Source organism: Salvia hispanica, chromosome 2, assembly GCF_029641045.1.
Source record: "Salvia hispanica isolate PSC_SH4W2 chromosome 2, Shi_PSC_v1, whole genome shotgun sequence".
Classification (NCBI taxonomy): domain Eukaryota; kingdom Viridiplantae; phylum Streptophyta; class Magnoliopsida; order Lamiales; family Lamiaceae; genus Salvia; species Salvia hispanica.
In genome coordinates this window covers 59,100,259-59,115,459 of record NC_142693.1, presented here as the reverse complement: position 1 = coordinate 59,115,459, position 15,201 = coordinate 59,100,259, and the positions used below count along the sequence as shown (strand labels likewise).

General features: G+C 30.1%; 2 protein-coding genes across 7 annotated transcripts; both read left to right on the top strand.

Moving 5' to 3' along the window:
- The first annotated feature begins 3,319 nt into the window (after positions 1 to 3,319).
- On the top strand, positions 3,320 to 6,881 carry LOC148932794 (beta-glucosidase 13-like). 5 transcript variants are annotated; one of them, XR_016135620.1, is made up of 15 exons: positions 3,320 to 3,442; positions 3,508 to 3,574; positions 3,645 to 3,724; positions 3,837 to 3,903; positions 4,000 to 4,058; positions 4,276 to 4,351; positions 4,523 to 4,600; positions 4,871 to 4,958; positions 5,049 to 5,298; positions 5,375 to 5,490; positions 5,567 to 5,781; positions 5,978 to 6,009; positions 6,214 to 6,309; positions 6,391 to 6,475; positions 6,605 to 6,737. XR_016135620.1 is itself a non-coding variant. In XM_089065338.1 (15 exons), exons 1-15 carry the CDS (start codon positions 3,338 to 3,340, stop codon positions 6,774 to 6,776), a joined length of 1,584 nt encoding a protein of 527 aa, XP_088921464.1. In that variant the 5' UTR covers positions 3,320 to 3,337; the 3' UTR covers positions 6,777 to 6,881. The 5 variants fall into 5 exon arrangements, 3 of the variants coding, with proteins under 3 accessions (XP_088921464.1, XP_088921462.1, XP_088921465.1); XR_016135621.1 differs by having other exon boundaries at positions 6,586 to 6,609; XM_089065338.1 differs by having other exon boundaries at positions 5,375 to 5,481; positions 6,207 to 6,309; positions 6,605 to 6,881.
- A 1,058-nt stretch (positions 6,882 to 7,939) lies between these two features.
- LOC148932793 (beta-glucosidase 13-like) lies at positions 7,940 to 12,579 on the top strand. 2 transcript variants are annotated; one of them, XM_089065334.1, is made up of 15 exons: positions 7,940 to 8,257; positions 8,555 to 8,627; positions 8,784 to 8,845; positions 9,004 to 9,070; positions 9,714 to 9,772; positions 10,167 to 10,242; positions 10,376 to 10,453; positions 10,644 to 10,731; positions 10,807 to 11,056; positions 11,139 to 11,254; positions 11,338 to 11,552; positions 11,745 to 11,776; positions 11,965 to 12,070; positions 12,173 to 12,263; positions 12,347 to 12,579. In XM_089065334.1, the coding sequence occupies exons 1-15, from the start codon at positions 8,132 to 8,134 to the stop codon at positions 12,516 to 12,518; spliced, it is 1,611 nt and encodes a 536-aa protein (XP_088921460.1). In that variant the 5' UTR covers positions 7,940 to 8,131; the 3' UTR covers positions 12,519 to 12,579. The 2 variants fall into 2 exon arrangements, with proteins under 2 accessions (XP_088921460.1, XP_088921461.1); XM_089065335.1 differs by lacking the exon at positions 12,347 to 12,579 and having other exon boundaries at positions 11,972 to 12,070.
- The last annotated feature ends 2,622 nt before the right edge of the window (positions 12,580 to 15,201 follow it).

The window sequence follows — 15,201 nt, the reverse complement described above, 5'->3', positions numbered from 1 at the left end:
TAATAATATGTCATGAAAAACGCATAGTACCCCTGTCTCTTAAATTTATAAATTATTTTGGTCTGTTCCTTAAAAGTATAAACTTTTTAAACTTTCTATTTTAGGAAGTAGAACTCACAATCCACTAACACTACTTTCATTACTTTTTCTCTTCATCACTCTTACTTTTTTCCATTTTAAGATTTATATTTAACTAAATATGGTTTAATTATATCGGTATATAGATATTTTTCAAAATAAATTGAGCTATTTATATCTACTGATATTATACGAAGTAGATATTATTTTTAAAAAGTAAAATTATTGAAGCTATTTCTTGTCGCAGTTCTGAGATTCCAAAGATAGATACTCATGTAGCCTAGCTATTTATGTATTCTACTTAGTTACATGAACATATTATATGACAAGAACTATGATTTATGAAGAAACAAGAATTTTTGTTGTACATATATATATGCGGAAACTAGTTTTTTAACAACATATTGTATATCAAAAATTAATTTTATTATCCCTAATTTGTAACTAAAGCTAAATTGACCTTTTGGTACTTGAAAGGATGAATAACATCATAACATAACATATTATTCGTTTTGTCCCACTATAAGTGATGCATTTCTTTTCAACCATTATTTTGCGAAAATGATATTCCCTCCGTCCCACTTTCGGAGTCTCGATTTACTATTTTTGGGTGTCCCACTTTAGGAGTCCCGGTTAGAATATTTCATAGTTGGTAATAGGCCCCACATTCCACTCACCTTTTTTCACTCACATTGTATTATAAAATTAATATATAGAAGTAGCTAGGATCCACACTCCACTATCTTTTTTCACCAACTTTTCTATATGTTTCTTAAAACCTGTGCCGAGCTCAACTGAGACTCCTAAAGTGGGACGGAGGGAGTAATAAATAGTTAAAATAAGAGAGTATTTACTATAAAAGAGTGTCATATCTACAGTATTCTCTTACTGTTACTTTCTCTCTACTCTAATTATTTATTAGTATCATTTTCGTAAAACAACGGCTAAAAAGAAACGCCTCAAGGACGGAGAGAGTATAACAATCTAGACTGTTTTATTGTAGGAGAATAAGTAGGTGGAGTGTATTGAACTATGAAGACATATCACCTCAGAAATAAATCAACAATTACAATTGGGAATAATAAAGTGCTTAGTAATATTGAGCATCATTTTATTTTCTCAATTTCTTACTCATTTGAGAGATTTTATTCTATTAACAGCATACTATATAAATATATTTGTCACTATTCTAGCCCAACGAATTTATCACTAGCTTAATTTTAATCACTAAAAAAATATCAATTTTACCGACGGAAATTTTTCATCGGTAACTAAACATGTTGGTAAATAAGATTTTAGTTTTTGTTTAGTCAATAAATAGATTTAGTACCAATTTAAATGTGACGTAACATTTACGTTCGTATAAATTTAAATTTGTGGAAATAGCGACATATTAACATAACATAACGACATCATTTTACATGTGTATTTTTATTTTCATTTTTGTTATGAAAGACATAAGTCAACTGATGCTTCCCTTCTTGTGTCAACATCACTATTATAGAATGGAAACACATTCGACACAAATTGAAATACAGAAAATGGATCTTTATATAAATGTCAGTATATACTGCCGAGTTGAGTGTTGGGCCACGTGGATGTGTGGTAGCGGACTGTCGCAATTGCGCAGAGGAGCCGCGACCGTTGTGTTGCAGCTGAATGACGGGCGAGTGGGCCGTCGAAGGTGCTTGGATTTGTTGTGATCAAATCACATGTGTGCCACATCAACAACTATCTGGTTTTTACTGTTTGAACGTTTTTTATCATTGTAGTACTAGGCTACTTCAAAATAAAAGAGTATTTTGTAGACTATACTATCATAACTATAATTTTTCTATGTCTCTATACATGTACGTAGATAGTATATCGTACTATAATTTATTTATTTTATTTTAATTTTATATTTTAGTTGTGATCACATAGTTAAATAAAAAATCATTTTAAATTTGAATACTATATTCTAATTAAAAATTAATTAAATTATGTGAAAATGTAAAAAGTGATGATATAAAATTGATATGAATATGATATGATACACAACTTTCAATACCCTTTGCAGTGGATGGTCTAAGCATTAAATAATTAACACTAAATAAATTAATTGGGCCTATTTGGTTTTTTAGAAGAATTGGGCCTAAATAAATTAGTGATGCGTTGCATAGGACATGCTACTTTGCTGAACGGATATACAAATTGGATAAAATTATAATCTGTGAAAGTCTAAGCATATCATGACACATTTGTAAAGTTTATCCGCAAGATCAACCAACACCCAAAATTCATAGAAATAATGAATAAGACAAAAAAAAAAGGCTAAAGGTGAGCTACAGACCGAGTTGTGATCTCCGCGGCGAGACACTCTCAACAGCGAGCCACCCACAACAGTGACTCGATGTCGTCTCGTCCACATGAGCACAGTTGCGGATGCTCTTAGTTGTGTTAAATATAGTAAAAAAAAGTTTTTAGAAGTTCTACGCCTGTCCCATTAAATATGAAATAGTATTTGTTTTTGGGTCCATATTTTATGTGAATTAATAAAAAAAAATTAAAGTAAGAGAGATGAAAAAGTAGAGATGATTTTATTTTTATTTTAAGAAATGTTTCATTTTTAATGGGCTAAGGAAGTACTCATATAATTTAATTAATTTTAGTGAACTAAAGAAATTGACAGTGCTATTTTTGGGCATATGTAATATAATTATGTAAAAGATTACGATCTCTGGCCGTTTGCTCTCAACTCAATCTACAACGTACTCTAGCTATCATGGGGAAGATGACATATTTTGGGACTCTATGGGATTTTGTACACTCTTATTTTAAGGAGTTTTGAGTAAAGAGAAAATATTGATAAAAATGAATAAAATAAGACAGAAAAAAAATTATTGATTTAAAATAGGAGATATTGATAAAAGTAAAGAAATAATAAGTTGAATGTTTTAATTACTTTCTAATCTTGTTATTCCTGCTTGATTTAATATAATCACCCAATTTTCCATATGTAGTTATTGCACTGCGAGAAACAACAAATCTGAAACAACAATCGCAGGAGGAGTAGATGCGTCAACATTGAATGACTATGATTGAGAAAATTGAATGATCAATATGTACAGTTGAAGAAATTAAAGTTGATTAATTTGTTGGTTAAATAATTAAATTAATGATAGCATCACCCAAACAAGATAATCGTAAGGGTAAATATGTAATTTAGCTTCCTCGAGATATAAATACATGTCTGGATTTTCTTTTAGTAGATCTGTATATGGCTTCGCATTTTGTGTTTCTATTTCTGGCGTGTTTGATTTGCGAAAAAGCAGTGAATGTTTCTTCCCAATCTATCAATTATTCAAACCCCAATTCCAAACAAGTACTAAGCTTTTCCTTACTCACCACTTCCTTATATATTTATTAACTTTCATTTTTGTGTGGCAGTCCGGAGATGTTGATAACAGAGATAAAATATTGGATTCTTGGAGCATTTTAAATCCAGAGATTTCAGGTTCTAATTTTGCACTACTTTTGTTTAAATGTTTTGTTTTTTAATGTGATTAATTAATATTACAATGCAGGTTACGATAATTCGTTACATCTGAATCGAAGCAGCCTCCCACCAGATTTTGTATTTGGAGTTGCATCATCGGCCTATCAAGTAGAATTAATTAATTAAATAGTTTATTTGTACCCATTCTTTCAATTATTGATCGAGTTATATGGAGTTTGAAGATAAAATCTGTGTGGTTTAAAATTTTGTGACATGACAGTATGAGGGTGCTGCATTTGAAGGGGGGAAAGGAAAAAGTGTGTGGGACACATTCAGCCACACGCCAGGTTTAATTTAATGTTTATATAATAATATGCTCTCAAATAATTTTTTAATGTTTATATTATATATTCTGAAAATTACTGAAATTAAAAAGTTTGCAGGCAAAATATCAGACGGGACCAACGGTGACGTGGCTACAAACTTCTACAATTTTTATAAGGTTCAATTAGATCAGTAGAGACGTGAGCTGAGTTATCCATCACCTACCATATCATGCAAATCAAACATTTGATTGAATTGAATTATTTTCTACCTAACACTTTAATTGAAAATTAAAGTGTTGCAATTAAAGTGTTATTATTGAGTTTTCCAACACTTGCATGCATGAATGAATATTTGAATAGATTAATAATTGATGTGGAAATTTGATTTGGCAGGATGATGTTAAGTTGCTGAAGAATTTAGGAGTTGATGCTTTCAAAATGTCTATCTCTTGGCCTCGAATATTACCTCGTAAGAATAGTAAATTACTGGGATATTTTATATAAGTTCCTTATAAACTTATTAGATCTGGTCAAATATGGAACTTACAAAGTGTCCAAAATTAAAGTATACCCAAATATATTTAGTAGAGTTCATTTTTTAACATAACTGAATTATTTATTATACAAAAACTCTTATCAGGTGGGAAGCTAAGTGGTGGAATCAACAAAGAAGGAGTAGCCTTTTACAACAACCTTTTGAATGAGCTCATAGCAAATGGTAAACATTTTCAAGAATCTTATTTCTTCAAAGCTATATGTATTGAAAGATATATATTAGTACTAATATTTTATCTATTGCATTAATTTATAAGTAAAATTTGGTCACAAGCATAATTATTTTTATAGCCTGATATTTAAATAAATAATCACCCAAAAATAGCTGGACATTTTCTCCAATTTTTCATTTAGGTTGCATTTTTTATTACTTTAATATTGTTTTTTTCTTAACTTCCTTTTCCGAATTTACTTTGGATGGATGGATGTAAAGGTATAACCCCATTTGTGACACTATTTCATTGGGACGTTCCTCAAGCACTAGAAGATGAGTATGGAGGTTTCCTAAGTCCACTCATTATGTAAGTCAATCAATGTATATATATCTATTGATTATTATCATAATAAAATGATAGTAGTACTAAACATAGTTATGCTTTTTGGGTTTTCAGAGATGATTTTAGAGATTTCGCAGAAGTTTGTTTCAAAGAATTTGGCGATCGAATTAAGCATTGGATGACAATAAACGAGGCATATATGTTCTCTCTGAATGGATATGATGGAGGTTTGTACGGAGAGTTAGCCCCTGGGAGATGCTCCTCTTGCCCTCATGGTGACTCTGCAACCGAACCTTACATCGTCGCTCATAATTTGCTTCTCTCTCATGCTACAACTTTCAAACTATACAAACTCAAATATCAGGTTTGATTTCATCATAATATATTGATTTTTCATTAATCATTTTATTCACTATATTGATATATATATTCGTGGATAGACAACTCAAAAGGGAGAAATTGGCATAACACTATATTCCAACTGGTTTGTACCTTATTCGAGCACCGACCTCGATATCAAAGCTGCCGAACGAGCCCTTGAATTTATGTATGGATGGTGAGTTATGAGTAAAATACATATCTAATTTGATCGATATTGTAAATGTGGAATATATTTGATATTGTAAATGTAGGTTTATGAATCCAATAGTAGAAGGAGATTATCCAGCAGTAATGCGTTCCATTGTAAAAAATCGATTGCCAAAATTCACAGAGAAGGAAAGCTCAATGTTGAAAGGGTCATTTGATTTCATAGGATTGAATTATTATACAGCAAATTATGCAGCACATATCTCCACTCCCAATCCCAATATCAGCTGCTCCACTGATAATATGGTTCATTTTTCTTGTAAGTTGATTATTAGATTTTTTTATTCTTATGAAATTATTCTTCTTTGGATCATGCAAAATATTAGTGTTTTCAGAATTAGCTCATAAATTCAGATAATATAAAATATAATATATCTATCTGCTTTCGTATTTTATATATTCTTTTTTGTTTATTTAATTATTTATTTATTTATGATTTTGTTATGATTCCGCAGTGGATATTGATGGTGTGCCTATTGGTGAACCGGTACGTCTGTAAATTTGATCGTAATGCCTTGTTTTTTTGGTTTACATAATTTAATTATAAGGCTTAATTTGCTTTTAGTGATAAAGCAAGATCCATAAAAAAAAAAGAAGTTTAATTAATTAGTATATTTATTTTGTATGATTTGATCCGTGATGGATAATTTGTACATAGCGATCTAATTAAAGATAAAATTTTAGACTGCAGTTAGCGTTTTATGTGTCTATCCACAAGGACTTCATGATATTTTACTCTACACCAAGGAAAAATACAATATTTCCAAGGTTTACATAACAGAAACAGGTAATTAAAGTATATTCTATAAATTTTTTCACTTGATGATGTTTGTTTTTTTTTTAAACATTATTTTATGCTATTTTCTAGGTATAGGTGACTTTGGCAGTACAGAAGACCAAAAACGAATTGATTATTACTATGATCATATAACAGCGGTTCAACAGGCCATTGAGTAAGGACTTCTTTTCATTTATATAGTATTGTTGTTTCAAATAAAAGTTTAGTGTTAATTGTGAAACAATTGACTCGTATACCATAACAACAACTTTATTAATTTAATAGTTTTATTTCTGTGTGACAGGAAGGGTGTAAATGTAAAAGGTTTTTTCGCATGGTCATTTTTGGACAATTTTGAATGGGCGTCGGGATATTCTATTCGATTTGGGTTGTACTACGTGGATTACGAGAATGGTATTAAAAGAATTCCTAAACAATCTGCATTTTGGTTTATGAATTTCCTCAACTACAAGTAAAACGGTATTGGACAATATGATTTTGTATACTATAGAGTAAGAGTAGTATTTTTATATATCAAAACATGTACAACATTTTTATTATTTATGTTTGCTCTTTTTTTATTTGGTATATAAGATACTATATACTACTGTTGGTAAAGATATAGCTGACACACCTTATGCGTTATTCTCTATCAATATAATTTTATGCGTCCACCAGATTTTTAGATTAAATAAAACGTCATTTTTTCAGGGTTTTGAAATTTTTCAGATTCCATAGTTATACTTAGGCCTGTCAAATTGGATATCCGCGGGTACCCGATCCGAAAATAATTTTGGGTACCCAAATACCCGACTCGGGTATCCAGTCCCGAAAAATCAGGTATCCAATCCCGATTTTAGATTTTAATTTTAATTTTTTTTATTATTTTTTAAGAAAATTAACTATAAACTTTTAATTAAAATTTTAAAATAATAAAATAAATACATAATTTATTATATTTAATTAAAAAAATCGGGTAATTTGGGTATACCCGATCGGGTATCAGATAACCCGATACCCGATAATCCAAAAATTCTATACCCGAACCCGATCCCGAAACCTGAAAAATCGGATATCGGATAGTCAATCCCGATATTTCGGGTTTGGATATCGGGTATCCAATTCCCGATACATAAATTGATTAAGGCGTTTTTTTCAGATTTTCAAAAGAGTGAAACAGAAGAAAATTTGATCATTTTTCATGATTTATTTAGCAATTTAACCTATTTTAAGTACGAAACAAAAATTTACCACCCAATCTAAGGAGTAAGGACTAATAAAATTAACAATTAACATTGAATACTGATCAGGCCTATTGTATTTTTTTAGAGGAATTGGGCCTATTGGATAGATGAATATTTTAGTAAACGGTAGTAACAATCCTTAAGAGGCTTAAAAAGCCCAACGCAAGTATCACTATCCGCCAATTTTATGAAGTTAGATATGCAAAATCACTCAACATCAAAAATTCAAATATTAAGCCATAATAATATTAATCTCTTTTTTGCCAATAACAGTTTATACAAAACAAATTAACAAAACAAAAAAGGTAAAAAAGGCCACGAAAGATGTGGGACACACATTATCATATTAGTTAAAATAGTATCAATAGATAATAAGACTTGTTTGTATAATATATGGTGAATTTTTTTTTATAAATAGAATAGATTAATTTTAATATAGATATGCCAATATGAAACAAAGATTAAACGCCCCATGCTATGTGGGCCCAGTCACCTCACCCTATCACAACGTAAGGATACAATTTTAACTTCTTTGGGATATCAATATATATTCGGAGCTGCTTGATGTAGTTAAACTTAAGTTTCATATGGCTTCGCATTTTTTGTTATTTTTCCTGTTTCTGGTTTGTTCAATTGGCAATGAAGAAGCAGTGTTTGTTTCTTCTCAATCTATCCATCATTCAAACCTCAATTCCGAACAACCTCTCCGTCAAGTAAGCTTTTCTTACTCCTATAGTTTGAAATTCAATAGGATGTAATCAAATGCAAATTCTAAACTATGATTTGGATCGTTAGAAAATATTAACAGATGAGAAAATAATAACAACAAAAAATGTCTATGGTTGATGTTTTGACGTTGACATTGTTTTGAAACTGTGTTGACATTTTTTGTTACTGTTATTTTGTCTTCTGTTGACATTTTCTAACAGTCAAGATTATAGTTTAAAATTTGTACTATGCACTTTTTAAAGATTATTATAACTTTGATTTTTGGCAAATTTGTGTGGCAGTATGGCTTTTCAGAGGGAGATGTTGTTGGTAGCAGAGATAAAACATGGAACATTTTAACCCAAGAGATTTCAGGTTTTGATTATGCATGAGTTTATCAATCAATTAGTAGTATTTCAGCAATGGATCCATGTTAGATTACTTACTATAATATAATTACTGCTTTTTAGTTAGATAAAATTGTAAGCTTATTTGGATATTTTATTTTATTTTGATTATATTATGATGCAGATTTAAGTCGCAGTAGTCTTCCACAAGATTTTATATTTGGAGCTGCGTCATCAGCCTATCAAGTAGACATTATATATTATATAGCTTCTGCAATACCATTCCAAACAACTAGTGATTTTATTAATATTATCCAAAATCATTTACTACTACTTTTTTCCCATTCTTGCAATTATTGATTGAGTTATGGAGTTTGAAGATAATTTATTTTGTGACATGAAAGTATGAGGGCGCTGCATTTGAAGGGGGAAAAGGAAAAAGTATATGGGACACATTTAGCCACACGCCAGGTTTTGTTACACTTTAATTTTTTAATCTTTATACTAGTATTAATTATAGGAGTACCTAAGTACTCCCTTTGTCCCATTAGAAATGAAATATTTTTCTTTTATGATTATTTCAATAGAAATGAAATATTTCTTAAAATAAAAACAACATTATCTCTACGTTTTCATCTTTCGTACTTCATAAAATCATGTACCAAAAACCAAATATTTCATATTTATTGGGACGGAGGGAGTAAGTAGTATATGCTCTTAAAAAAATAAAATTATACTCTCCGTTCCATGTTACTTGAGGCATTTCTTTTTGGCACATGCTTTAAGAAAGTTGTTTTAGGTGAGTTAAATACAATTGAGTAGAGAATAAAATAAGAGAAAGAAAGAGAGTAAAATACTCAAGTAACTTGTGACGACCCAAAAAAGAATACGACTCAAGTAACTTGGGAGGAGGGAGTAGTATATAGACTAGCCCCACTTGATCAGTGTTTGAAATTTTTATATTTTTCTATGGGGAAAAGTATAACGTGGATATGCTTATTATACTTCTAAATTCTAACTGGGATGAATAATATATTTAAGCCAGAAAAAATCAATATTTAAAATTGATAAATTTTGAAAAATTGTGACATCAACTGAAATTAAAAGTTTGCAGGTAAAATATCAGATGGGACCAACGGTGACGTGGCTACAAACTTCTATCATCTTTATAAGGTTTTGTTACCCCTATGACCCTATCTACTTCCTATAAGAGAATTTATAGAGGGTATTTTCCTCTCGTAAATGAGATGAATAAGATTGATGGGATGCAAGATGATTAGATCACTCGGATAATTTAATTTTGTAGTACATTTAAAATGATTTATTATGGAGCATAATAAATTGAGGATTGTTACTAAAATGCAAAATTATGAAAAAATATTATTATTATTATTATTATTATTATTATTATTATTATTATTCTTTTCTTCTTCTTTTATAATCGCAGAAAAATACATAAAATTGAAAATGATCTATACATATATCTGAATATTATTATCGAGTTTTTTCCAACTTACGTGAATAAATGGAGTATTTGATTGTTTGATATGTGCATTTGATTTCGCAGGAAGATGTCAAATTGCTGAAGAATTTAGGAGTCGATGCTTTCAGAATGTCCATCTCTTGGCCTCGAATATTACCTTGTAAGAATAAGTATAGTAGTACCATATTTTGATTACTCAGCTTATAAACTCTTGAGAGATAATATCTTGTAAAATGGTAGACTTAATTTTTATAACAAACTGAATCATTTAGCATACAAAAACTCTTTATCAGATGGGAAGCTAAGCGGTGGAATCAACAAAGAAGGAGTAGCCTTTTACAACAACGTCTTCAATGAGCTCATAGCAAATGGTTAACATTTTCAATAATCTTATTTCTTATTTAGTACTCCGTTTCATTAAAACAAAATTTCGGCCCAATTCATAAATAGCCTGATTTATTTTTAAAAATGACAAAAATGGCTGGACTCTTTCTCCAATTTTTCATTAAGGTTGCATTTTATAAAAGTTTAATGTCTTTTTAACTTTGTTTTCATGTAAAGGTATAACCCCATTTGTGACACTATTTCATTGGGACGTTCCTCAAGCACTAGAAGATGAGTATAGAGGCTTCCTAAGTCCACTCATTATGTAAGTCAATCAATATATATATAACTATTGATAAATTAATCATTGGATAACAGTAAATGAGGCGTATATTTTCAGAGATGATTTTAGAGATTTCGCAGAAGTTTGTTTCAAAGAATTTGGTGATCGTATTAAGCACTGGATAACAGTAAACGAGGCATATATTTTCTCTCTAAACGGATATGATGGAGGGTTGTACGGACGGTATGCGCCAGGGAGATGCTCCTCTTGCCCTCAAGGCGACTCGGCAATTGAGCCTTACATTGTCGCTCATCATTTGCTTCTCTCTCATTCTACAACTTTCAAATTATACAAACACAAATATAAGGTTTAATTTCATCATTTTCATGCATAATGTATTGAAACTTCATTAATCATTTTTATTTATGTTGATATTAAATCGTGGATAGGCAACTCAAAAGGGAGAAATCGGCATAACACAAGTATCCAACTGGTTTGTACCTTATTCGAGCACCGATCTCGATATCAAAGCTGCCGAAAGAGCCCTTGAATTTATGTATGGATGGTGAGTTATGAGTAAAATATATACTCCTATATAATTTGATCGATATGGTAAATGTGGAATATATTTGGTATTGTAAAATGTAGGTTTATGAATCCAATAGTAGAAGGAGATTATCCAGCAGTAATGCGTTCCATTGTACAAAATCGGTTGCCAAAATTTACAAAGGAGGAAAGCTCAATGCTGAAAGGGTCATTTGATTTCATAGGATTGAATTATTATACAGCAAATTATGCAGCACATATCTCCACTCCCAATCCCAATCTCAGCTGCTCCACTGATAATATGGTCCATCTTTCTTGTAAGTTAATTGTTAGATTTTTTATTCCTATGAAATTATTCTGGTTTGGATCATGCAAAATATTACTAGTGTTTTCAAAATTAGCTCATAAATTCAGAAAATATAAAATATAATAGATCTATCTGCTTTCGTTTTTATGCTTTTTTGTTTATTTAATTATTTGTTATTTGTAATTTTGTTATGATTCCGCAGTGGATATTGATGGTGTGCCTATTGGTGAACCGGTACGTCGTAAATTTGATCGTAATTCCTTGTTTTTTTTTGGTTTACATAATTTTAAAAGGCTTAATTTGTTTTTAGTGATAAAGCAAGATCCAAAAAAAAAACAAGTTTAATTAAATATTTGTTTTGTATGATTGGATCCGTGATGGATAATTTGTACATAGCGATCTAATTAAAGATAAAATTTTAGACTGCAGTTGGCATTTTATGTGTCTATCCACAAGGACTTCATGATATTCTACTCTACACAAAGCAAAAATACAATATATCCAAAGTTATTTACATAACAGAAACAGGTACATTTGAAAATATTCTTTTGTTATTACTATATGTGTATGTATACATTTGCACCGGTAGATGTTTATTTTTTTTAAACATTACCTTTTTTTTAATTTTAGGTAGAGCTGACTTTTACAACAGCAGTACAGAAGACCAACAACGAATTGATTATTACTATGATCATATAACAGCGGTTCAACAAGCCATTGAGTAAGGACTTCTTTTCATTCATATAGTATTATTGATACAACAATTGTTATTAATATACTAGTAATTTTATTTTTTTATGACAGGAAGGGTGTAAATGTAAAGGGCTTTTTTGCATGGTCATTTTTGGATAATTTTGAATGGGCGTCGGGTTACACGATTCGATTTGGGTTTTATTATGTGGATTATGAGAATGGGCTTAAAAGAATTCCTAAACGATCTGCTTTATGGTTTAAGAATTTCCTCAATTACAAGTAAAAATGTACTTGTATGCTTCTATTGATCTAGTAGTAGAGTGGTTAATGTTTGAATCAGAAATTATAGATTTAAATCCCATGTGATACAACTTTTAAAATTTATATTTAATTTATTTACCATTATGTTATTTGACGATAATATTGATCTGTATATTATTTTTATATCAAAGCATGGATCGATGAAGTAACAAATATTATTTATAGTTATTTGTTTACTCGTATGATACTACTAGCTAGCTGTAAAACGAATCTAGTCAAAATGAATAATAAAGATGCACAATTATGTCTAAATAGTTATTTAGGAAAAGTCTCTAGTATAAATTATTATTTCAAAATTCTAAATTCAAAAATTAGAATATATAGTCTACTGAAATAAATTTCTACGATCAATATGGTCGAACAGAAAATGCTAATATGACAGCTTAAAAAAGAGAATTATAGCTGAAATAAGGCTGATTTTTGAGTTAACATTATGGATGCACTAATCAACCTATTATCCACTTGGGAGCATATATATGTAAATGATGATTTAGCCAAGGAAATCAAATTAAGAATTATTTTTTTCAGAAGTTTGCAACTAATTATTACTTCCTAAGTTTCGTTTTTAACGTGACATCCCTAACCCGAAACATGCATTATTTTGCATATTATCATATTATATTGTCATTGCATATTAAATTGTCATTTTTACCGTCAAGATATTATGTGTGTCATAGAGAATATATTTATTGTTATGACGATTCAATATAGTCGAATATATGGATAGATTTACGAGAATTGTTAAAATAGATGTGTGTATATTATTTTATTATATAAATTAGTATATTAAATGATTAATTTATGTGTGAGCATGTGTAATAATTCGTGAGCGTGTGCATGGAAGTATTTTTTTAAGCATGGAAAATAATCATAATGGCAGTGATTCTAAATAAATGTTACATTAATAAAGAAAGTATTGGTAGTATAATTGTGCTGCATGTACGTGTACACTTTTTAAAAGTGCCACTAATCTCTTGAAACGTGTCAATTAGAGAAAAATATGTAGCATGCATGGTTGTTATTTATCTAAATTATTTTTTAGTACATGAAAGAAAATAATAAAGAATATGGTTTCATATTTTATCGGATGTCGAAGGTGGAGAATTAGAATAAGGGAACAAAAGGGAGTGCAACAAACTGATGTCTGAGTCAGTATTGCGAAGAAAAGGATCGTATAGCATAAGATGGAATCGGGGGTTAGATTAAAATACCTATCATCATCACGTGTGTATAAATCACACTTTTAATTTTACATATTTTACGTGATTGATTGTTATGTGTTAAATTGAAGGGAATATATGAATTATATGATGTGAGCTTGAAATGGTTATGTGTTATTTGATATTAATGGTGTACTATGATGCATTTGGCATATGGAATGCTAACGACTAATGATGGTGTACTATGAGGTGAGTATGTGATTTGTGCAATGAATATGTTTATCTATAGTATTGGAGTTAATTGATGGAATATATGGATATGTAATTGGTGCAATGGATATGTATGATGTATCATATTGGAATCATTTGAATAATGGGATTAAAGAGGATATGAGACAATCTTGCCCAGGGTTCTACGGGTCATATTAAATGATAAAGGACCTACGGGTCAAAGAAAATGTGCAAAGAGGGGCCTTGGTGGAAAGATCAAAATGCAAAGAGGGGCCTTCGTGGAAAGGTCAAATAAATAAAAAGGACCTTCGGGTCGTATACAATGGAAATCCCGGGCAGATACCAGGCTTGATTTGTCACAGAATAATAAACTGAACAGAGTGGCATATGCATATGTATATGGAATTATTTTTAATATTTGGTGATTATTGTTATATATATTGATTAAAGAATATGTTTGATATTTGTGTGTGAAATTAAAGGTAAGGTTTATATACACTGAGTTGTGGCTCATATAAACCACTAATATTTTTCAGGAATAAGATATCAATGATGTGTGGGTTGATGTGAGTTACAGTTATTATAAGGGTCGGCGGCTGACGCGTTTTGGCAACCTTCTCCTCCTCATCATTTTTGCATGTAAATAAGTGTATAATATATAGTGTGAATATATAGTGTGGTAAGAGGGTCCCACTACAGTTTAGAATGTTTGAAATATGTACTTGATAAAATAGTGTTTTTTGAAATTATATAATATGTGTGCTTTATGTACTCGAAATGTGGATTATTTGTTTTAAATATTGAATTTATTTATAGTAAGTGCATAAGTCATATGGGTTGAGGTGTGACATTTAATGACCGGCTCTTCTTGATATAATGGTGTGATGAAATAGATGATATAGTCGAATGAAAATATAAAAAAATTGTCATCTCAATCTTATGTTCATTCAATTTTATTTACATTCAATTCCATTCCATTATTGTAAGAGCTACTTTTTTTTTATGAGACAAAAATGTTCAAACCATTGAAAAAGGTGAGCTGAAAAAAAATAAACAACAACTAACCACAAGGGGTTTATAGTTGCACCAAAATAAACTGCTCCAAACAACACAACGTACTCAAATAGAACAAAACAAAAAAGGACAACCAAAGCTCACATGGGTACGACACAACACAACACCCAAGAAACATAGCCAAACAACAAAAAAGAAGGAAGGGGGCAGCCAATGAACCTCTTTCAAGCGAGCAACGAG

Excerpts from the sequence above, each read along its gene's own strand:
- LOC148932794 (XM_089065336.1), top strand. The coding sequence starts at position 3,338 with ATGGCTTCGCATTTTGTGTTTCTATTTCTGGCGTGTTTGATTTGCGAA. Across the intron at positions 4,352-4,522 it reads TTGGCCTCGAATATTACCTC|GTGGGAAGCTAAGTGGTGGA; the intron begins GTAAGAATAGTA and ends AACTCTTATCAG. Across the intron at positions 5,299-5,374 it reads TATACAAACTCAAATATCAG|ACAACTCAAAAGGGAGAAAT; the intron begins GTTTGATTTCAT and ends ATTCGTGGATAG.
- LOC148932793 (XM_089065334.1), top strand. The coding sequence starts at position 8,132 with ATGGCTTCGCATTTTTTGTTATTTTTCCTGTTTCTGGTTTGTTCAATT. Across the intron at positions 8,628-8,783 it reads TTTAACCCAAGAGATTTCAG|ATTTAAGTCGCAGTAGTCTT; the intron begins GTTTTGATTATG and ends ATTATGATGCAG. Across the intron at positions 8,846-9,003 it reads CTGCGTCATCAGCCTATCAA|TATGAGGGCGCTGCATTTGA; the intron begins GTAGACATTATA and ends GTGACATGAAAG.